General features: G+C 43.7%; 2 protein-coding genes across 6 annotated transcripts in view; both read left to right on the top strand.

Annotated features, from left to right (window-relative positions):
* Positions 1 to 1,545, top strand: part of oxsr1b (oxidative stress responsive kinase 1b) — a 42,608-nt gene extending 41,063 nt beyond the window's left edge. For all 5 annotated transcript variants that reach the window (XM_034146030.1, XM_034146014.1, XM_034146005.1 and 2 more), the window contains 4 exons: positions 365 to 417; positions 745 to 813; positions 896 to 960; positions 1,399 to 1,545. In XM_034146030.1, the coding sequence (XP_034001921.1) occupies positions 365 to 417; positions 745 to 813; positions 896 to 960; positions 1,399 to 1,473 (262 nt within the window). In that variant the 3' untranslated portion in view covers positions 1,474 to 1,545. The remainder of the gene's footprint in view (positions 1 to 364; positions 418 to 744; positions 814 to 895; positions 961 to 1,398) is intronic.
* Positions 1,546 to 7,655: 6,110 nt separating this feature from the next.
* On the top strand, positions 7,656 to 12,237 carry LOC117494959 (solute carrier family 22 member 13-like). Its single transcript, XM_034145992.1, has 10 exons — positions 7,656 to 8,063; positions 8,423 to 8,526; positions 8,635 to 8,789; positions 8,868 to 9,039; positions 9,612 to 9,732; positions 9,807 to 9,901; positions 9,978 to 10,192; positions 10,837 to 10,945; positions 11,023 to 11,220; positions 11,689 to 12,237. The coding sequence occupies exons 1-10, from the start codon at positions 7,689 to 7,691 to the stop codon at positions 11,762 to 11,764; spliced, it is 1,620 nt and encodes a 539-aa protein (XP_034001883.1). The 5' UTR covers positions 7,656 to 7,688; the 3' UTR covers positions 11,765 to 12,237.
* Positions 12,238 to 22,447: the final 10,210 nt, after the last annotated feature.

Below are 22,447 nucleotides of genomic sequence, written 5' to 3'. Positions count from 1 at the left end.
CATAAGAGGATAGGGGCCAACATTTTCTGGGAAATCTGACAGTTTTTTCTGGGAATTCCGAATCTTTGTCCTGGGAATTCTGACTTTTTGTTCTGGGAATTCTGACTTTTTGTTCTGGGAATTCTGACTTTTCCCCCTGGGAATTCTGATTATTTTTGTCCTGGGAATTCTGACTTTTTGTCCTGGGAATTCTGACTTTTTGTTCTGGGAATTCTGACTTTACTAAGAATTCAGATTTTTTTTTCTCAGAACTAAAGTACTTTTGATGAGGCCCTAATCCTTTTCTGTAAATATGTCTCAACAGGTTTTATCAACCAATATATGATCTGCTTTGCTCCTCTAATCATCTCTTTCCTCTCCTCAGGAATTCAAAGAAGGAGCTAAATGACATTCGCTTTGAGTTCATGCCAGGCAGAGGTGAGTGAAGTTTCTGTCTTCATGATATTAAATCCCAACCTGTGTCACAGAGTAGTTAAAGAATGTCTTTAGGGTCACACTTCTTGGCGGCGGACGCCTCATTTTGGGTAATAATCAGTGAGCTAAACGGAAAATAAGAAAGTGTACGAAGGCCTTGAAAATCAATATTTATCAGCCCTGAGAACAAAACGCTGACACACAGCTGTTTGTGTCTAAAGGATTGAATTGTATTTGACCTAAAACCTTAAGAGAAGAAAGCTACTTTAACAATCAGGAACCAGAGGAAGTGTTTAAACCACATATATCCTGTTTTTCCTCCTCTCTCAGACACAGCAGACGGTGTTTCCCAGGAGCTGGTGTCCGCAGGCCTGGTGGACGGGAGGGACTTAGTAATAGGTCAGTGATTTGTATTAAATACACCACAGCAACATTTCCCCAACCTCACATTGTCTCATATTTCTGTTTGTCTTCTTTCCAGTTGCTGCCAATTTGCAGAAAATAGTTGACGAACCTCAAGCCAATAAAAATGTCACTTTCAAACTGGTGAGTGCTGCACCTTCATCTCAAAGTGTTGTTCAAACATAGCAAACATACCTGTGAAAACCCACAGAAGCACAGCCACATTATTGAAGGGAAGTAATGGATCAACTCAAAGTGGAAAATTAATGTTTAGAGAAAATATGGAAGACGTTTCTGAATGAAATACCTATTAAATTGTAATATGTTAACAGATACAAGATTATTTTAAAGTGTAAGTAATGTCCCTGGTTTCCCCCGTACTGTATGTGTGATTAAATCAAACTGAATATCTTAAGAAGTGCAGTTTTTATTTTATCTTCATCGTTACCAGGATAGCCGTTAGCATTAGCATGTGCATTTGGTGTTGTTACACCCCACAAACATCAACAAACAAACACATTTTTTAGCATCTAGCGACTTCCTCCTTCTCTTCAGTCGATTTCTCCCATTTTCTCTCCACAGGCGTCTGGAACCGAGGGATCTGAACTCCCGGACGATGTCAAACTGATGGGCTTCGCTCAGCTCAGCATCAGCTAAACTGTCGAACTACCTGGGACCGTGACTTGCCTAAAAAATGTGAAAATAAAAAATAAAATAGTTATAAATGCATTTTTTTTTTTCTTTCTATGGCTGTATAAAGAAACCACTACTGCCAAAGAAAACGGAAGCGTTAGGTCGCCCGTAGGAAACATTCAACGCTGCCTCGATAACGTGGTCGGCTGACGCATCACTGACAAAAGTTTACATGTAGAAGGATGCAAGTATCTACACCTCATCCGTTTATATTTCTCCAATATGTGATGCATTTGCACAATCTGAATAACGCCCTGATAAGTGTAACAATGCCTTATATTCATCAGAACTACTGAATGCACGTTTTAAGGGGGGGGGGGGGTCCCCAGTTACCATGTGGAGCAATATGTTGTCGCAAAATGTGGTTTCAGCTGTCTAACTTTTTACGCCATTTTGATTAAACCAACTAAATACAAGGACAACTCAACAAATGTGATGTTAAATATTATTTTCAGCACTTCCAAAAGTTATATTTAAAGGATAAGGCTAGTTTTGTGGTCTGTAGTGGTCTCGAATGTTCATGATTTCTTTTTTAAATTAATTTCCTGACATATCTGGGCATTGTAGTCGTCATCAAAAGTTACTCAAACACAATTTAGGGACTATTTTCCGCTGCGGATGTACACACATTTGGTGCTCTACTTGAGTATTTAGACACATTGACAGGAGGATCTCACCCAGGGAAAAATGTAGCACAATTTGGTCAACAATAAGTACAAAATATAGTGAATTTTGCCCGTTTTTTTCGCTATCAAGCATTAATACAACAAGCATTAAGAGGTATAAGTCTTCTCTTGACAACTTAATTAGATTGTCCAGTTCTTCAAATGAATAGAAACTTCAAATATACCAAATTACAAAACGTATATGAATAGGGAAAAGTAGATAACATTGACTTCTGTCTTCTTCCAAATTTGCCTCCACTCCTTTACCACAGGTTTGATGTCTTTTTGTAAATTAGATTATATATTGAAATAAGTGAAAAAGTTCTATGACAGCTGGAACCACCAGTGTTTGAGTGTGTCTGTCTGGAAATGGTTTCTCAAATTCGTTTAAAAAGGTGCATTTTAGTTCATGTGGATGAAACATACTTGATTTAACCTCTAGTCTGTACATAATGACATTGGGCTTTGTTTGTTTTTATACTGGGTGTTTCACTCTGGGCCTTTTCTTTCTGTCCTCTGACACGAGTGTGGGTTGTAGCGCTGCGTTTAGGAAGAAGACTGCACTGCAGATCTGGCTTTGAGTTCATTTTGTCATTTTTTTCCCTTTTTAAATCACTTTCTGCCTTTTCGGGAAGTTAGAATATATTTTACAGTCAAGCCTCAGCTGTGTTGATGCACTGGTCATCTTAAATTCCCCAAATGATTTGACTGAGAACCAGCAAATATGTTACAGCTTCTTTATCACTTGTTTATCATTTTTAAATGAGGTTTTGTTCATCTCACTCTGAGAACTGAGGTTACACAAGTAACCTAAAGTTTTGATTGCTATGAGTTTGGGATATGTTATCTGTTATCACAACCTTCACTCTGGATGTTTTTGTGCATTACTGAAATGGGTTAATAATCGATGTGCATCTGGCAGTTGATGGCACTACTGTAATGTCTCAGTCTGACATGTAAGCAAGGTTTATATTTGTTGATGTGGAAGTGTAATACCCTCCAGATGCCATATTGAATGCAAATTGATGATTTTTTTTTGCTTGCAGATAAAATGTCACGAGGAAATCTTTGTGTTTGGACATGTTACCTTGCTTATAGCATTATCTAAATACGATCGTTTTCGGATTGTCAGTATCTTTGAACTGTGTGTGTGTGTGTGTGTGTGTGTGTGTGTGTGTGTGTGTGTGTGTGTGTGTGTGTGTGTGTGTGTGTGTGTGTGTGTGTGTGTGTGTGTGTGTGTGTGTGTGTGTGTGTGTGTGTGTGTGTGTGTGTGTGTGTGTGTGTGTGTGTGTGTGTGTGTGTGTGTGTGTGTGTGTGTGTGTGTGTGTGTGTGTGTGTGTGTGTGTGTGTGTGTGTGTGTGTGTGTGTGTGTGTGTGTGTGTGTGTGTGTGTGTGTGTGGTCCTCCTGCTTCTGATGGAGTTGAAGATCCATTGGCTTTGTTCTCTCCTGTCCGCTCACATGTAGTCTAACCAAGCTGTAGCAACTGAAGAAGGGCAGTAACTCATGTAGGCTGTAAAATATTTCTGATTTCTGCCCGTCCTGTTTTTTTTTTTTCATTCTTTCTCATTTGCTCTTCTGTTGATCGTTTGGGAGTTCAAAGCATGTTTCCCTGGATTATTTTTAATCAATAAAGAATGAGCATCAGCCTGATCCTGGCATATTCTGATTTTATTTATCACATGACATTTGTACTAAGCTTTTCCTTAAAAATAAAATGAATAATACAGAGAGAATCAACAACACTGATCTGACTCCAGAACAACATGAGGTAAGTTGCTATTCTGACTAAGTTTATTGGTGGTTTTCACTTTCCTGGTGTTTTATCACAACAGAGCCGGCTAGCTAACCAATCAGAGCAGCCTGGGCTCTGGTTTCAGACAGAGGGTGAAAAGAGGTGCTGCAGCACAGACAGTATGAGAAAAATAAAGAGCTTTTTGAACATTAAAGCATGGAGACATGTCCCAGTAGAGACACTACATACTGATATACACCTGAACATCATCAGGATAGGACTCTTTAAAGTAGAGACACTACATACTGATATACACCTGAACATCAGCAGGAGAGGACTCTTTAAAGTAGAGACACTACATACTGATATACACCTGAACATCAGCAGGAGAGGACTCTTTAAAGTAGACACACTACATACTGATATACACCTGAACATCAGCAGGAGAGGACTCTTTAAAGTAGAGACACTACATACTGATATACACCTGAACATCAGCAGGAGAGGACTCTTTAAAGTAGAGACACTACATACTGATATACACCTGAACATCAGCAGGAGAGGACTCTTTAAAGTAGAGACACTACATACTGATATACACCTGAACATCAGCAGGAGAGGACTCTTTAAAGTAGAGACACTACATACTGATATACACCTGAACATCAGCAGGAGGACTCTTTAAAGTAGAGACACTACATACTGATATACACCTGAACATCAGCAGGAGAGGACTCTTTAAAGTAGAGACACTACATACTGATATACACCTGAACATCAGCAGGAGAGGACTCTTTAAAGTAGAGACACTACATACTGATATACACCTGAACATCAGCAGGAGAGGACTCTTTAAAGTAGATACACTACATACAGTACTGATATACACCTGAACATCAGCAGGAGAGGACTCTTTAAAGTAGATACACTACTGTTGTGGAGATCCAGCATAACACAACAGGAAAGAATGAAACAGAGAGGAATCAATAAAACACAAACACAGATATAGCTGATAAGTAATTATTATTTAGTTGTTGCAACAAACAAACAATAATGGGAAGTACATCACCTGCTGCCACAGCAGCCAATCGCGGAAATGCCCCTCAGAACAGAAGAAACACAGGGCTAGATATACTTTTCTAAATGTCACACGAACATGTTCCCCAAACATGTTTAACGCACACACATTTTATCATGCAGCCTACCACACAAATGTCACATGTGTTTCTCTCTGAAAGCTATACCTGTATATGTTTAAACGTCATCATCTCATGATATCTTTAGGATTAGTTAACTAACAAAGGTTAACTGTTTTTATAACCTGAGGCCTTCTCTGCACTTCCTATACTCTCGGTGTCAGCTCACTTAAAATGAATACATCTATTGATAATTCAGAACGACCATTGTCTCTCTAACTGTGTGTGACCCAACTCAGTAACACACATCATATGGAATACCATGTGATCATTAATGAATATCAGAAATACGCTGTATTAAACATTCTGCCATAACACTACATACTGATATACACCTGAACATCAGCAGGAGAGGCCTCTTTAAAGTAGAGACACTACATACTGATATACACCTGAACATCAGCAGGAGAGGACTCTTTAAAGTAGAGACACTACATACTGATATACACCTGAACATCAACAGGAGAGAACTCTTTAAAGTAGAGACCACTACACACTGATATACACCTGAACATCAGCAGGAGAGGACTCTTTAAAGTAGAGACACTACATACTGATATACACCTGAACATCAGCAGGAGAGGACTCTTTAAAGTAGAGACACTACATACTGATATACACCTGAACATCAGCAGGAGAGGACTCTTTAAAGTAGAGACACTACATACGGATATACACCTGAACATCAACAGGAGAGAACTCTTTAAAGTAGAGACACTACATACTGATATACACCTGAACATCAGCAGGAGAGGACTCTTTAAAGTAGAGACACTACATACTGATATACACCTGAACATCAGCAGGAGAGGACTCTTTAAAGTAGAGACACTACATACTGATATACACCTGAACATCAACAGGAGAGAACTCTTTAAAGTAGAGACACTACATACTGATATACACCTGAACATCAGCAGGAGAGGACTCTTTAAAGTAGAGACACTACATACTGATATACACCTGAACATCAGCAGGAGAGGACTCTTTAAAGTAGAGACACTACATACTGATATACACCTGAACATCAGCAGGAGAGGACTCTTTAAAGTAGAGACACTACATACTGATATACACCTGAACATCAGCAGGAGAGGACTCTTTAAAGTAGAGACACTACATACTGATATACACCTGAACATCAGCAGGAGAGGACTCTTTAAAGTAGAGACACTAAATACTGATATGAACCTGAAAATGTGCAGAATAGGCCTCTAAGGTATATATTTTTCACTTTTGACCTCTGCCCTGTCTATCTTTGTGCACCTCCATGTTATCCGTCCTCACTATCTTTATGACTGCAATAATCTCTTTACTACACTTTCACCAGAGTGTATATCCTGCTATTTAAACATTAAAGGACCCTTTAGTATGCAAACTTGTGAAATATATCTTGATATTAAGTCCAAATATCAATCAGGCTTGAACACAGTACCCATAATGCATGTCAACAGCTTATCTTCATAATAAACCCTCTGTCTGGTTAATGTCTTTCACTCTCGATGCCCCAGTTTCTACTATCTGCTTTGTTGTTAGAAAAGTGTAGTGACCACACCCAATCGGAGATACAGTAGACTTTACAATGCTTTTTTTTAACAGGCAGATTTTCATAGGTTACACCCAGCAAAAAACACATTAAAATAATAAAAACATTTTCCAATTTCAGGCGTGTCAACTCCAAGTTGCTTAACGTCTCTCTCACTATCACATGCTTTAATCTGGACATCTGTTTTAATTGCGCTTAGTCACATTTTGCTTTCATGGACACACCAACTTCAAAGGTGCAAAAACTCTTTATTTTCAAACAGATGTATCAATGAAAACGTTCCAGTTGGGTCATTGCATTATCATAAATTGTGTGACCTGGTCCCTTTTTCTAGATGTGTTTTGGGAAGTCTTTCTATTGGCACCTTGGTGACACCATACATGAAAGATTTCAGGCTGCCCATTCTGTTGCCGTCTGGCAGACGTTACCGCAGCATCCTGGCAAGGACAAGAAGATTCGGAGACAGTTTCTTCCCGCGGGCAGTGAGACTGTTAAAAAATGTAACTGTTGAAACAACATCAAACATTCATCTGCTACTCAGTAGTATGTATCTAATACCTAATATATATATATTATTCCAATAACTTGTATATAGACTCATACTGCACTATTCCACATCATAACTTTATTTCATTTTTATAACTATTATTATTTTTGTATTGCTCATGCTCTTATTGTTATTATGTTATGTTATTATGTTGCATTGTTGGAGAAGCCTGTGACATAAGATTTTCAACTGCATAATTACTCTGTAGCTATGTCAGATTGACAATAAAGAACCTTGAACCTTTGAACCTTGAACTGTGACCAATCAGAGAGAGCAGCTGCTGGTTTGTAGATCAAAGACAGTTGCTGATAAGACTTTTCATGCAGACTTTGACTTTGCGGTTCTCTAAAGTCCAATATAATGAGATGCATTACAGCTGGACTTCAGCCTGAGAGAATGTAAACATTAACTCGCAGGACTACAGTCAAGTTCAGTGTTGGTGCATGGACGGACCTAAAAGCTGCTTTGACACATGCACATCTGGATACCAAAATGAGCAGCTTTGGGGAGATTCTCAAGGAGATCGGGGAGTTTGGTTTGTTTCAGAAACGTCTGGTGGCGGTGTTATGCATCCCCAGCCTGTTCACAGCTTTCGATGTGATTGGTCAGGTGTTTGTAGGACTGAACTTCCCACATCACTGCAACACCGACTGGATCCTGGAGCGAGGACCCAACCTGACGGAGGAACAACAAAGAAATCTCACCCTCCCACTGAACAAGGATGGAGGCTTTGAAAGCTGTGAGATGTTCACACCTGTGGATTTGGATTTGGAAACCATTATAGCGTACGGCATCAACAAGACTACAGGATGCATACATGGATCGGATTTTGAAGCACCTGAAGGGGCATCAAGCATTGTGACGGAGGTAAGAGATCATTTTATACATCAGTCAGAAATGTAATCATCGAAATTAAGTCATTCTTACTTCTTGCTGGGTTGCTTTTCTACTGTTGATAGTTGTGGCAGCTGTTGCAGATTTAGGTCTCATTTGAGCCACCAAACCATCATGCATTGTAACCTAGTTGTAGTCAATCCCCCAGAAAGAGTGCCGGCCAATGAAAAAATACTTTTTCACACATCTGTATATCAGCAGTTTGTTGATTTGAAAACCTGAAAACCTTTGGGATTTTCAGTTCTTGATCGTCTCAAATAACGACTGAGAAAAACTGAATTTGTTTGTTTTCTTTGGTCTTCTCCTCCTTTCTCCATCCTATCTGTCATCAGTTCAACATGATCTGTGACAGGAGTGGTTTGATTGCAGCGTCTCAGTCCATCTACATGGCCGGTCTCCTGGTTGGAGCGCTGGTGTTGGGGCCGATGTCTGACAGGTGCTCAATAACTCCATATTAATGATCCTGAACTGATTTAAATTGTGCTAAACTTATACGAGTGACAGATTAAGTGCATCTTCAACAGTGCTTCTCTTCTCTCCGTAGGTTTGGTCGCCGCTTCGTAGTCCTGCTTTCCATCTTTCTCCTCATGTTGTTTGGTGTCGGCATTAGTTTCTCACCCAACATCTATGTTTATATTGTTCTGAAATTCCTAGATGGCATCGCCGTTTCAGGCATTATTGTTAATTTATTTGTAATAGGTAGGTCTAATGTTCACGACTGAAGCTTCTGTCTGGGTCTATTTTACAGCTGATAACTGTCTGCTTCCTGCTTTGAAGGTGGAGAGTGGAGTGACTCTTCAAAGTTTGCTCTCTGCACCATCATCTGCCACTCGTCCTACTCTCTTGGACTGATGATGTTGTCGGGCATTGCCTATCTCATCCGTGATTGGAGGATCCTGCAGCTGGTGCTCTTCTGTCCTCTGGTCCTTGTCCTGGGAATCTTTTACTGGTCAGACGCCTCTCAGACACTTAAGATGCTAATCTCGATTTAAGCCCTAAGTGAACGCTCTATATCAGGGGTTTCCAAACTTAAAATATTCAAAGGGCTGGGCCACTCACTCGAGGTATATCGCCTCATAAGTTCAGTTATAAGTCAGCAAAATCAATCAAATGTAGGTAAATGATGCTTGTGAGTGTCCCTTAAAACAGAAGCTTCAGATTGATTATAATAAGGAGAAATAGGAAGGTTGTATTTCAAGGTTGTTATGTAAATAAGTCATTGGGCTTTTTTCTTATCGACTTAGATTTGTTAGAACATATTTTCAAATGTAATTGACTGAATTTATTGTAAATTGGGCTTATTAACACATGAATACTACTGTGTAATATATGTTTACAGATATATTTAACAAGTACAATACAAGAAAAGCTCAAGTTTCATTTGTGGGCCGTATTACATTATACTTTTTTAATTTGCTGAGGGCCGATTCAAAATGGTCCCCGGGCCGCTTTTGGCCCCCGGGCCGTAGTTTGGACACCCCTGCTCTATAGTATGTGATGGTGGACATGTTTGTCAATTAGGATTCTTCCAGAGTCCGCTCGATGGCTCATCACCCAGGGAAGGAAGGAGGAGGCTATCAAGGAGATCAGGAAGGCAGCAAAGGTGAACGGAAGGAAGGTCCCAGAAGATCTGCTGGACAAGGTGAGATGCGTCTCTGGCGAATACAATAAAGCTCTGCAATAAAAAGAAAACAAACTAAAACAGATTTTTTTTAGCTAGGTGTTGAGGGTCCGTCCAAAAGAGGAAGCATGTTGGACCTCTTCAGGATTTCCTATCTGAGAAGGCGTGCATTGATAATGAGCTACCTGTGGTGAGTATTCAATTCATCCTTAACCTGCTGCCACATCTACAGCCATTCCTCCCTGAAGATATCTCTTTCTTTTTAGGTTTGCAACAAGTCTGGTGTACTACGGACTGAGCCTGAATGTCGGGAACTTCGGTCTGAACATCTACCTCACACAGTTCATCTTCGGTTTAGTGGAGTTCCCTGCACGTTGGGGCAGTTTGGGCCTCATCCAGCGCTTTGGGAGGAAGAGATGTGAAGCAATCGTCCTGTTGTTTGCCGGCGCTGCTTGTCTAGGGATACTCACTATACCAAAAGGTACGTTTCTGAATAATTTATGGGAGTGTGTTGAAAGCCGCATTGGTGTATAATATACCAGATTGTCGAGAACCAGGTTAAATCCCATTTTTATCAAACATATCTCTTTGCTACACTCTTCTTGGTACACCCATCTTCTACCCTAATTACTTCAGTAACAAACTGCAACCTCCAGGTCTGAAAAGTGCCTTTAACCTGCATTCTCTCTAACAGCCAGCAGGGGGCGACTCCAGTCGGATTGTATAGAAGTCAATGAGAAAATTTCCCTACTTCACGCTTTATTACCTCAGTATGAATGTAGGTCTGATTTAAAGTAAAAAAACAGATAAAGCAGTGAATGATGTACGCCTTGGATACCTTATGATTCACAGGTGATTCAATGGCGTTGTCTGGCTTGGGTTTTAAAACAGTTTATGGAAGATAACATCGTAACATTGGTCTGGTATTTATGTGGCAGCTGGGTGGGGAAAACCTAACTGGGTGCATGTGTACAGTCTATGTTCGGTTATATAGCCCGTGTCTCTAATTCCTGCATTGTATCACCATTTGGCAAACCTCCTTATGTACACAGTGAAGCTGGCACACATGATTTAATTTGCATGCACAATGTGTCACAACTGTCTGATGTATGAATTGTCCATCAGATCTTCCCGTGGTGGCAACAGTGGTCGCAGTAGTGGGGAAGTTTGCCGCCACTACAAGTTTCTCTATCATCTATGTTTACACTGCAGAACTGTACCCTACCACTCTAAGGTAAGATACATATCCCTCAGGTACAATTCAAAAGACATGTTTGCTTTTGCTATAAGATCATTTTGTATCTATACTAGGCAGAATGGAGTAGGTCTGAACTCAATGTGTGCTCGTGTGGCGGGGATCCTCGCTCCACTCATCAGACTCCTGGAGGTCTATCATTGGACGATCCCCATGCTGATATACGGCATCGTCCCCATCACAGCTGGAGGTCTCTGCTTATTACTGCCTGAAACTCTCAATGTAGAACTCCAGGACCACCACGCTGAGATCAGGTGAGAAGATGATCCCTTTAAAGGTCACCTATTATGCAAAATCCTCTTCTTCATGTCTCTTCTACATCAACATGTGTCCCCTCTTCTTCATGTCTCTTCTTCATCAACATGTGTCCCCTCTGTAGAAAGAGACTCTGAAAGTTTCAGGAACAAAGATTCTCTCTCTTTTTGTCCTGATCCATTTCTATAAAAACCTGTCTGAAAATGAGCTGATCAGATTTTGGCTACTTTATGATGTCCTAACGATTTTTTTGGCTTGTGTAACCATTAGCCAATCACCAACCAAGGTAACCCCCCCCCCCACCTTATCACCTGAATCTCCTCCTAGAGCACCATTGTGTTCTTTTTAACCAAATATCTCTCAGAGGGGCGTGGGGAGTGGCTCAAAACAGTATAATAGGGGACCTTTAAAAGTGTTACACTCAAAGCAATTCTAGATAATAATCATCTTTCTGTTTTCAATTACAGACAACCGGAGAACATGACGGAAATACAAACCTTCACTAAAAAGGAGGAGAATTCAGGAAAAAGCACCAAAATGTAATTGATATGGATGTATCAGTTCCTTTTCTGACCTGTTGACCATTTATTTAAACATAATTGTATTATTTGTTGTTAGAAGTAAAAATGTTTTACAGAAGTTTGTAGACTGTTTGATAACTGGGACATTTATCAAGAATAAAGGGAAGCAAACGCAGCTATTGGTGACATCAACACACATGTCAGTGATCATAATATTATTTTTATGATTGAATATTATATATATTTACCGCACTCAAATTAAATCCCACATATTTTTATTATTTCCTCTTCATCCAAACTCTAAAGGTCCACTCAGATTGTCCTTAGTTATTATTGTGAAATCATCCACCGTATCTAACTGGGTAAACAATATATATGTGGATGAATAAATGATACTGTACTTTGACACTGTACACAGGTTAAGAGGTGAAGCTACATGCATTGTAACTGTCTGTGTGATTGCTCATTGTATTATTTTATTTATCCCAGCTTTAACAGGTGGTGTGTTTTCTTTGGGATATACATATACATATATCCAACACAATAACACACTTTTCTACGGAGCCCCATGGGGGACATGGTCAAAATGGTGGGTTACGTATTGTAACCCTAGTTCTATAAGCACAGGCTCCGCCCTCTACTGGACTCTATGGGTACTACTCTCATCAATGATACGCGAGCGTTCACACACTGAAGTTGTATAAACGTAGCCGGCCAATTAGGGCGAGCCTACCTGAATGCGCGCGCAGGCTCACAGTATATAAGGCAGCTTACGCCTCCTGACTGTCATCCTACACCCTCTTCAGCGAGCGGCATAGGAAAGACTGGGCTCCTAGGTAGAGGGCTCCGCCTGTGCTTATAGAACTAGGGTTACAATACGTAACCCACCGTTCTATCTCACACAGGCTCCGCCCTCTACTGGACTCGATGGATAAACGCCCTGTCGTCAGGACGACAGTCAGGAGGCGTAGCTGCCTTATATACTGTGAGCCTGCACGCGCATTCAGGTAGGCTCGCGCTGATTGGCCGGCTACGTTTATACAACTTCAGTGTGTGAACGCTCGCTGTAGAAAAGGCCCCAAAGTTATAGATATTGATATATATATATTATTTTATTATACAGAGTTTATACCTGTTAAATTGTGCCTTCATGGTGGGGAGGGGCTAACCCACGTGTTTTGGGTGATGTCATACATCAGAGGGTAATGTGCGTCAGTAGTTGCAGGAAAGTTATGCCGTCTTAACCTTCGTCTTGTGTGCGTAAATGAACGTGAGTGTTTGTCCACAGTGCTGCCTGTTATGTTGTTCTACACTTTATTATTATTGTGATAACTTCTGTGCCGATGTGGCTTAATGCAGAGTCTCCGTGCTCATGTGATCTGTGCATGCTGCGTGCATATTTATGATGGCTGCTCATTAAGTCACTCGTCAAGTGAGTCGGCACTCCTGTCTCAAAGTTAGGGGTATATACACCGTGTTGAGTGGCACAGACCTATTATTAATGTAATGGGATGTAGTTTATGTGGATAAATGTTTATGTGGCGTTAAAGGTGAGATATTATGTGTTTACAGTTCATTTATTGCTCCGCTACTCGGCTACCGGAAGTAGCATGTCTGTGGCGTTTCACAATAAGAGCATCGGCTGCCGCTTTCCGCCAACCGGAAGTAGAACGTTATTCATTAGCGGTAGCTTAACTTTGAATCTCTGCGTGTCCCTGGTAAAGAGTGTTTGACATTATATGTTAATGTGTTTATGATTATAAGAGAAGGGAGACATCTTGTATTATGTCTAGATTATTATTTCTATAGGGTTTGGCAATATTATGTATATTATGTATGTATGCATAAGTTATCTTATATTGATTGTATTTTGTTTATTTCCTTTATAGGAAAAACCACACACAGACAAATATCTGTATGTCTGCCTAAATAAGTAAAGAAGTCAAGCCTCATCTTAGCTCCTCATTTCCTCTATTCTGGACCTTTGGCCTTAAGTGGTGTTCTGGCCGACACACCTGGGTGAACCTAGTGATAGACACAAAACTAGTGCCAACACTGAGTTATCTCTAACTCTCCACTACATTGATGGTCCTTCGAGCCGGAATCACAAGGTTTACGTCAGAGATGGAACCATTACCAGGGTATGAGGCCTATGGTGCACGCCCTCGAAGGCAAACCCGCCTTCCAACGCGATATGCAGACTATGATGTGGATCATCTAGGATACATTAGTCAGAGATACCGACAGGAAGAAGAGACTTCTCCTCTGGAGGGTAAGGCCAGGATGACCCCCCTCACCTCCCCCAATGACTCTCCCCCACCAAGGCACCTCAACAGGCGTGATGCTAATTTCCAGGAGATGGACTTTAGCTATGGGGCTGGCAGCCAGCAGCTGTTTCCAGAGAGAGAGCCGAGGGATCGGTTTCGAGAATACTCTACTCACCTGCCTACATCGCTGCACCACAGACCTCCGCGTGAGGATGACAGAGTAGAGCTAGAGAATATTCGTCAAGAAAGGTTTCTACTTCAGCAGACACAGCGGCGTATGTCATCAGATATAGATGAGCTCAAAGCACTGCAAGCAGACATGAGACAGTTGGTGGATACTGTCCGTAACCTTAAGACCCCATCACTACATAGCAACAAGCCAGAGTTAACGGTGATGCAGCCACCGGCACCGTTTGTAGGCGAACCTGATAGTGAGGATGAGGATGATTGGCCTGCACCACCACCATGGCCTGACCCAGTAAGTGGAGAGTCACTGCCTGGCGACTATATAACGCCTCATCACCCCAACGGGAGACCAGATGAGCTTCCACCGAAGGAAGAAGAAGTTCCAGCTCCAGTGACTCAGCCGTCTGTGGGTCAGCAACATGTACAGCACTCAGCACATGGTGCCCTTCCTGCTACGCGGTCAAGGGAGAACTACGCTGATTATTCAACTCCCTGGTACCAGCCTGCTCAGCCGTCACCGTGACCACCCAGTTTGGCTCCAACTGAGCCCAAGTACCAAGTTTATGGTGGTCACAGGAGTGAGCATAGCAGTAACCCAGTTCCCCCACCGCAGCCTCATCCACATAGGTCATGGACACAGCCACTGCCCTCCAGACCTGCCCTCATATCAGAGCCAGGTTACCATGGACCACGCCCAACAATCCGCAACTTCTCAAGTCGAGACCCAAGTGAGTTTGCACGGCTCAAGATCTCCTTGGAGAACCTCCTACCGCCCAGTGCAACAGAGCTGTTCAAGTATCAGGTATTGGTGGATCACCTGCAACTAGAAGAAGCCAGGTTAATAGCAGACGCTTACCTCAACTCTCCAACGCCCTTCTCAGACACTATGGCTGCCCTGAACGATAAGTTTGGCCAACCACATCAGATAGCGCTGAAGCGTATTGCTGCTGTGATGGACTCACCGGACATTAAGCGGGGAGACGTTGCTGCCTTCGAGAAGTTTACTCTTCAGATCCAGTCATTAGTGGGAATGCTGAGAACCATAGGGTCCGAGGGAGAAGTGGAGCTACAGTGCGGTTCACATGTTGCTCGTCTGCTGAGTAAGCTGCCGCCTGAACAGAGAGCAGATTTCCGCCGCTGCATGTTCCGTCAGGGCTCAAGAACTCACAACCTTATAGATCTCGCAGAGTGGCTGAAATATGAGTCCTGGTGCCAGGACTCCGAAGGACAGTTAGCTGTGAAGGGATCGTGGGAGTCATCATCCAGACCTGAGGGACGGCAGGGCAAGCACCACACCACTGTGCTCCACGGGGCCAAGGACACTTGGAAGAAACCAGACTCTCAAGTTCCAGGTAACTCCTTCAAAGGGAACAAGAGTAAGCCATACTGTCCGTACTGTAATAATGAGGACCACTACCTCAGTCAGTGTACAGCAGTAACCAAGCTGAACAAAGAACAGCTGACAGCATGGATAAGAACCAATAAGAGGTGTTGGCGCTGTGCACGGCCGCACCAGGCAGCGCAGTGCAACTTAAAGAAGACATGTGGCCTCTGCCAAGGGAAACATCTCCAGGTGCTGCATGATGTGAACTTGAGGCTACCTAAGGAGACAGACTCAGCACCAACCTCGCAGAACCATGGCATGAGGGCCACGACTGAGGTACTGTACCTGGACAGACCCGCTGAAGGCAGTCAAATCCTTCTGAAAGTCGTCAAAGTTCGCATCCATTATAAGGATCGATTCATCAACACCTATGCCATACTGGATGACGGTTCGGAGAGAACTATGCTGCTGCCAGAGGCTGTAGAGAAGTTAGGTGTGCAAGGGACCCCAGAGGACTTGCCACTACGCACAATCAGACAGGATGTGCAGCCCTTCGCGGTGCATCAGTCTCCTTCTCCATTGCCTCTCCTGCTAAGCCGTAGACCTGGTTCAAGATTACAGGTGCTTTCACCACTGCTCACATTGGACTAGCAGATCATACCTACCCTTTGGAGCAACTCCGGGAGAAGTATAAGCACCTCATTGGCCTTCCTATCCGGACCCTCACAAATGCGAAGCCTCTGCTTCTCCTTGGAAGTGACCACCCACATCTCGTCACCCCCATTGAACCAGTCAGGTTAGGCCCAAAAGGAGGACCGGCTGCCATTCACACGAGGCTAGGCTGGACGCTGCAAGGCCCAGCCAGTGTTGTCTATCATCTCGCACAACCACAGCAGTGCCTTTTCACATCAGTATCACCACAAGTGAGCGAGCTGATGAAGCATGTCGAGATGTTGTGGCAGGTCGACACTCTTCCTTTCAGAAGCGAGAAACTAGTCACACGTTCGAGGGAGGACCAAGAGGCCATCGGTATCCTGGAGACCAAAACCATCAGAGTACAGGTTAACGACATACTCCGTTATGCCACCCCGCTGCTACGCCGGAAAGACATGCCACTCCTTCAAGCTACTAAAGAAGCCGTCATGCACAGTCTACGGAGTATAGAAAGGAGATTGGCCAAGAACCCTATGCAGGCTGAAGCCTACAAAGTGGAGATGGTAAAGCTGATCAAGGCAGGCTCTGTCATCAAGTGTGACCCTGAAGTACCAGTAGAGGAAGGTCGTGAGTCGTGGTACATTCCTCACCAAATGGTAAGCCATAATGGCAAGAACAGACTGGTGTTCAACTGCTCATTTCAGTATCGAGGGCAACATCTCAATGACTATCTGTTGCCTGGGCCGACCTTAGGAGCATCTCTCCTGGGAGTCCTGCTACGCTTCCGAGAGCATGCAGTAGCAATCAGTGGAGATATCAAGGGCATGTTCCACCAGGTTCGACTCCTCCCAGAAGATCGAGACCTGCTCAGATTTGTTTGGCGAGACAGCAGTCAAGATCCTCCTGCGGTGTACGAGTGGCAAGTGTTACCTTTTGGAACTACGTGTAGCCCCTGCTGTGCTACGTTTGCCCTTCAGCGCCACGTCATCGACCATAGTCAGCCAGATGAAGAGGTGAGGACCTCAGTCGAGAAGTGCTTTTATGTAGACAACTGCCTACAGAGCGTCCCCACCATTGCTGAGGCGAGGCACCTGGTCGACAAATTACGAGCCATCCTAGCCTCTGCAGGCTTCGAGCTGCGTCAATGGGCCAGCAATCAACCAGAGGTCATCAGTCACCTACCAGAAGAGAGTTGCTCTACCAGTGTTGAGCTATGGCTGGCTCAGAACAAGACAGATGTCCCAGAATCCACTCTAGGACTGAGCTGGCTCTTCCAAAAGGATATCCTGGGCTACAAGCATCGTCCCGTGGATTATGGTGAAATCACGATGCGCAACATCTACAAAGTGCTGGCAAGTCAGTACGACCCCCTAGGGTTCATCTTACCCTACACAACCAGGGCAAAAATACTCGTCAGGCACCTATGGGATAAACATCGTGGATGGGATGACCCGCTGCTACCTCAAGAGCTTCTACGGCAGTGGAAAGTCTGGGAGGAAGAACTACAAGTCCTGCCTCAGGTCAACCTGCCCCGGCCATACCTACCAAAGGAAGTGGACATCTCCGCTCTACAGAGAGAGGTGCACATATTCTGTGACGCCTCGGAAGAAGCTTACGGCTCGGTGGCGTACCTTCGAACTACTGACCGACATGGTGTTGTGTACCTGTCGTTCCTGATGGCCCGCTCCAGAGTCGCTCCTAAGCGTTTCCACTCCATGCCCCGACTGGAACTCTGTGCTGCACTCACTGGTGCTCAGCTGTCGCAGGTTCTGGCAAGGGAACTCACCATCAACATCGACCGGACGATCTTGTGGTCTGATTCCACAACAGTGTTGACATGGTTGAAGTCCGAGTCCTGCCGGTTCAAGGTCTTCGTTGGCGCCCGCGTAGCTGAGATACAAGAGCTGACGGACAGGAAGGACTGGAGGTACGTTGATTCCGCAAGGAACTCAGCAGATGACGTGACACGTGGTAAGAAGCTGAAGGAACTCATAGAGACCAATAGATGGAGCCAGTGACCCCCCTTTCTCCTGCTGAGTCCAGACTTGTGGCCAGAGGATCCAGCCGTTCACAAAACAGAAGATGCCTCAGAGCTGCGCAAGTCCACTTTCTGTGGAGTCACCGCAGTAGCATCAAGTCAGTCTATTGCAGACCCCAGTCATCCCAACTCCTGGAAGGAGTTGCTGGAGGTGACAGTGCTGGAGCTGCATGGGGTGGCCAAATCCAACGACCCCCCCTACTGCTGAAGACTTCCGTCAAGCTGAGCGGTTGATCCTCCAGAGGGTTCAGAGGGATAGCTTCCCACAAGAGTGCAGCCTACTGAAAGCTGGTAAGCCAGTTCTTCGAAGCAGTCGACTCCTCACTCTGTCTCCGGAGTTAGATGAGAGTGGAGAACTCATCCATGTTGGAGGAAGACTACGTCAGGCAGAAGACCTGGAACCGACAGCTCTTCACCCTATTATCCTAGACCCAGGTCATTGGATGACCAAGCTTCTGATCCAAGACTTTGACAGCCGCTTACACCATCCCGGCCCAGTGAGGGTGTTCGCTGAGTTACGATGCTCCTTCTGGATCTTGAGAGGGCGTGAGGCAGTTCGGCGCTACCAGCACTCCTGTGCTGACTGTCAACGATGGAGGGCCAGACCAGCGGTACCCAAGATGGCTGACCTTCCAGCAGCCCGTCTGCGCCTATTCAAGCCTCCTTTCTTTTCTACGGGCATGGACTGCTTTGGGCCTTTCCAGGTCAAGGTGGGTCGACGCTTAGAGAAGAGATGGGGAATCATCTTCAAGTGCCTCACCACCAGAGCGGTGTACTTGGACCTCCTCACCGCCATTAGTTCTGATGCCTTCCTGATGGCCCTTCGTCGGTTTATTGCCCGCAGAGGTACACCTGCAGAGCTGTTCTCGGACCAGGGGACAAACTTCAAAGGAGGTGAGAGAGAACTAAGTGAGGCCTTCAAGGACATGGCTCCCGACCTACAGCAGATTCTTGCACCACAGAAGATTGCCTTTCACTTTAACCCCCCAGCAGCTCCCCATTTCGGAGGTGTGTGGGAGAGAGAGATACGCTCGGTTAAGAGTGCCCTGTATGCCACGGTCGGTGCTCAACCGGTCCCAGAAGAAGTGCTTAGCACTGTACTCACTGAGGTGGAGGGGGTCCTCAACAGTAAGCCCTTGGGTTATGTGTCTTCAGATGCCAGCGACCCAGATCCAGTGACTCCTAATGTTCTTCTGATGGGGCGGCCAGACGGTTCACTACCCCAGGTAGTCTATCCGGAGAGCAAGCTCATAAGTCGCCGCCGTTGGAAACACTCCCAAGTTCTGGCTGACCACTTCTGGGCTCGATTCATGAGGCTCTACTTGCCGAGTCTTCAAGCTCGTCAGAAGTGGCAAGCTACACCTGCCGACATCAAAGAGGACGCCGTGGTGATGATAGCTGATCCACATCTTCCAAGAGCCCTATGGCCCATAGGGACAGTTGTCAAGACGCATCCATGCAGCGACGGACATATAAGGTCTGCCGACGTGAAGATCAAGGAGAGAGTCTACACCCGGCCAGTTGCCAGACTGGTGGTCCTCCCTGCACTTCCATCTGGAGCAGATGAGGACAGTTCTACTCCTGCGATCACATCCAAGCCTTAGGACTTTGTTGCCTTTTATTGATGAGCAAATGTATTATATACATTTGTGGGCGGCTGTAGAAAAGGCCCCAAAGTTATAGATATTGATATATATATATTATTTTATTATACAGAGTCTATACCTGTTAAGTTGTGCCTTCATGGTGGGGAGGGGCTAACCCACGTGTTTTGGGTGATGTCATACATCAGAGGGTAATGTGCGTCAGTAGTTGCAGGAAAGTTATGCCGTCTTAACCTTCGTCTTGTGTGCGTAAATGAACGTGAGTGTTTGTCCACAGTGCTGCCTGTTATGTTCTACACTTTATTATTATTGTGATAACTTCTGTGCCGATGTGGCTTAATGCAGAGTCTCCGTGCTCATGTGATCTGTGCATGCTGCGTGCATATTTATGATGGCTGCTCATTAAGTCACTCGTCAAGTGAGTCGGCACTCCTGTCTCAAAGTTAGGGGTATATACACCGTGTTGAGTGGCACAGACCTATTATTAATGTAATGGGATGTAGTTTATGTGGATAAATGTTTATGTGGCGTTAAAGGTGAGATATTATGTGTTTACAGTTCATTTATTGCTCCGCTACTCGGCTACCGGAAGTAGCATGTCTGTAGCGTTTCACAATAAGAGCATCGGCTGCCGCTTTCCGCCAACCAGAAGTAGAACGTTATTCATTAGCGGTAGCTTAACTTTGAATCTCTGCGTGTCCCTGGTAAAGAGTGTTTGACATTATACAGGGATGCAAACTTGTCACCTTTCGGCGAAATTCGCCGAAAGGTGTCCAAAATAGGTCGTTTGTGTGATTCATGTAGATCTGCAATAAAAATATTTTTGGGGTATGGGGGGGGGTCTGGGACCCGGAGTAATCTGCGGCCGCGAGCTGTTATGTGCCATCATGACACGTATGGTGTTCTTTTTTTATATATTATAATGAAGCGAGAGCTGTGTGCTCGAGTCTTCCTGCCTGTCGGCTCTGCTCATGGATGTATAATAAGGCTCTGCTGCTCCGGGATGAGGGTCTAGCTTCAGCAGCTACATTACCTACGGTGCGTTCGTTAATATTAACTGTGCGGTCCGGAGTCACTGTGGCACAGACTGGACCGCTGGTGAACAGCTGTTAGAACGGGCCAATCAGGTGTTCAGATCAGAGCTCCCTGTCGGAGCGGCAGAGCGTGATGTGCACTGAAAAGTTTTCCTGTCGCAATATTATCGTTGAGCTAGCTAACTAGCATACATTGTCACTATCTGCTAACGTTAGCTTTAGCCTTCGTTTTCAAATAGTTTTTTTCATAGGCTATAAACAGGTGGTATAAGTATAGATCTTGTACTTGAGTAAAAGTAGAAGCACTCAGATCTTGTACTAGAGTAAAAGTAGAAGTACTCAGATCTTGTACTTGAGTAAAAGTAGAAGTACTCAGGTCTTGTACTTGAGTAAAAGTAGAAGTACCAGAGTGTAGGAATACTCTGTTACAGTAAAAGTCCTGCATTCAAAATGTTCCTCAAGTAAAAGTAGAAAAGTATTCTCATCAAAATATAGTGAAAGTAGCGACAGTAAAAGTAGTCATTGTGCCGATTGGTCCATTTCAGAATAATATATATGATATGTTTTATAATGATTGATCATGAAAGTGTTCTCAAAGCTGGTAAAGGTGCAGCTAGTTTGAATGACTTTGTATACTGCAGGGTAGCTTGTGGATTTACTCCAGGTGGAACTAAAGTCTGATTTAACACTTGGTTATATTTCACATCATTCATCCAGATCTGTGAAGTAACTAAAGGTATTAAATACATGTAGTGGAGTAAAAGTACACCATTTACCTCTGAACTGTAGTGGAGGAAAAGTACACCATGTACCTCTGAACTGTAGTGGAGGAAAAGTACACCATGTACCTCTGAACTGTAGTGGAGGAAAAGTACACCATGTACCTCTGAACTGTAGATGAGTAGAAGAACAAAGTAGCAACACATTGAAATACTTAAATAAAGTACAAGTATCTCAAAATTGTACCCAAGTATAGTACTTGAGTTTATGAACTTAGTTACTTTACACCACTGGCTATAAAGATAGAAAGACTAAGCCTTGCACAGAGGCATGAAAATACATTTTCAAAATGCTCAACAGTGCTGCCAAAATTATAAACTGACTGCTACACAATTCAAATAAATGCTTTTATACATTTCTATTAGATGTGACTCTTTGGCGTTTCTGTTATTATTAACACCTCTGCTTTAGTTGTTCTGACTGCTAACATCCTGTTATTCCTCATTTTAAAGCCGATATTCCGTGGGGTCGGGGGGCTCGGATCCTTGTCACCTTTTTCATACCTGATGAGTTTGCATCCCTGATTATATGTTAATGTATTTATGATTATAAGAGAAGGGAGACATCTTGTATTATGTCTAGATTATTATTTCTATAGGGTTTGGCAATATTATGTATATTATGTATGTATGCATAAGTTATCTTATATTGATTGTATTTTGTTTATTTCCTTTATAGGAAAAACCACACACAGACAAATATCTGTATGTCTGCCTAAATAAGTAAAGAAGTCAAGCCTCATCTTAGCTCCTCATTTCCTCTATTCTGGACCTTTGGCCTTAAGTGGTGTTCTGGCCGACACACCTGGGTGAACCTAG

The sequence above is a fragment of the Trematomus bernacchii genome, unplaced genomic scaffold (assembly GCF_902827165.1).
Source record: "Trematomus bernacchii unplaced genomic scaffold, fTreBer1.1, whole genome shotgun sequence".
Classification (NCBI taxonomy): domain Eukaryota; kingdom Metazoa; phylum Chordata; class Actinopteri; order Perciformes; family Nototheniidae; genus Trematomus; species Trematomus bernacchii.
The sequence above is the reverse complement of the archived record's forward strand: the minus strand, read 5'-3'. Positions and strand labels throughout refer to the sequence as shown.

Bases quoted from the DNA above. Each gene is read 5' to 3' on its own strand.
- LOC117494959 (XM_034145992.1), top strand. From the start codon at position 7,689: ATGAGCAGCTTTGGGGAGATTCTCAAGGAGATCGGGGAGTTTGGTTTG. The intron at 9,733-9,806 runs GTGAGATGCGTC...GATTTTTTTTAG, and splicing joins CAGAAGATCTGCTGGACAAG to CTAGGTGTTGAGGGTCCGTC. The intron at 10,193-10,836 runs GTACGTTTCTGA...ATTGTCCATCAG, and splicing joins GATACTCACTATACCAAAAG to ATCTTCCCGTGGTGGCAACA.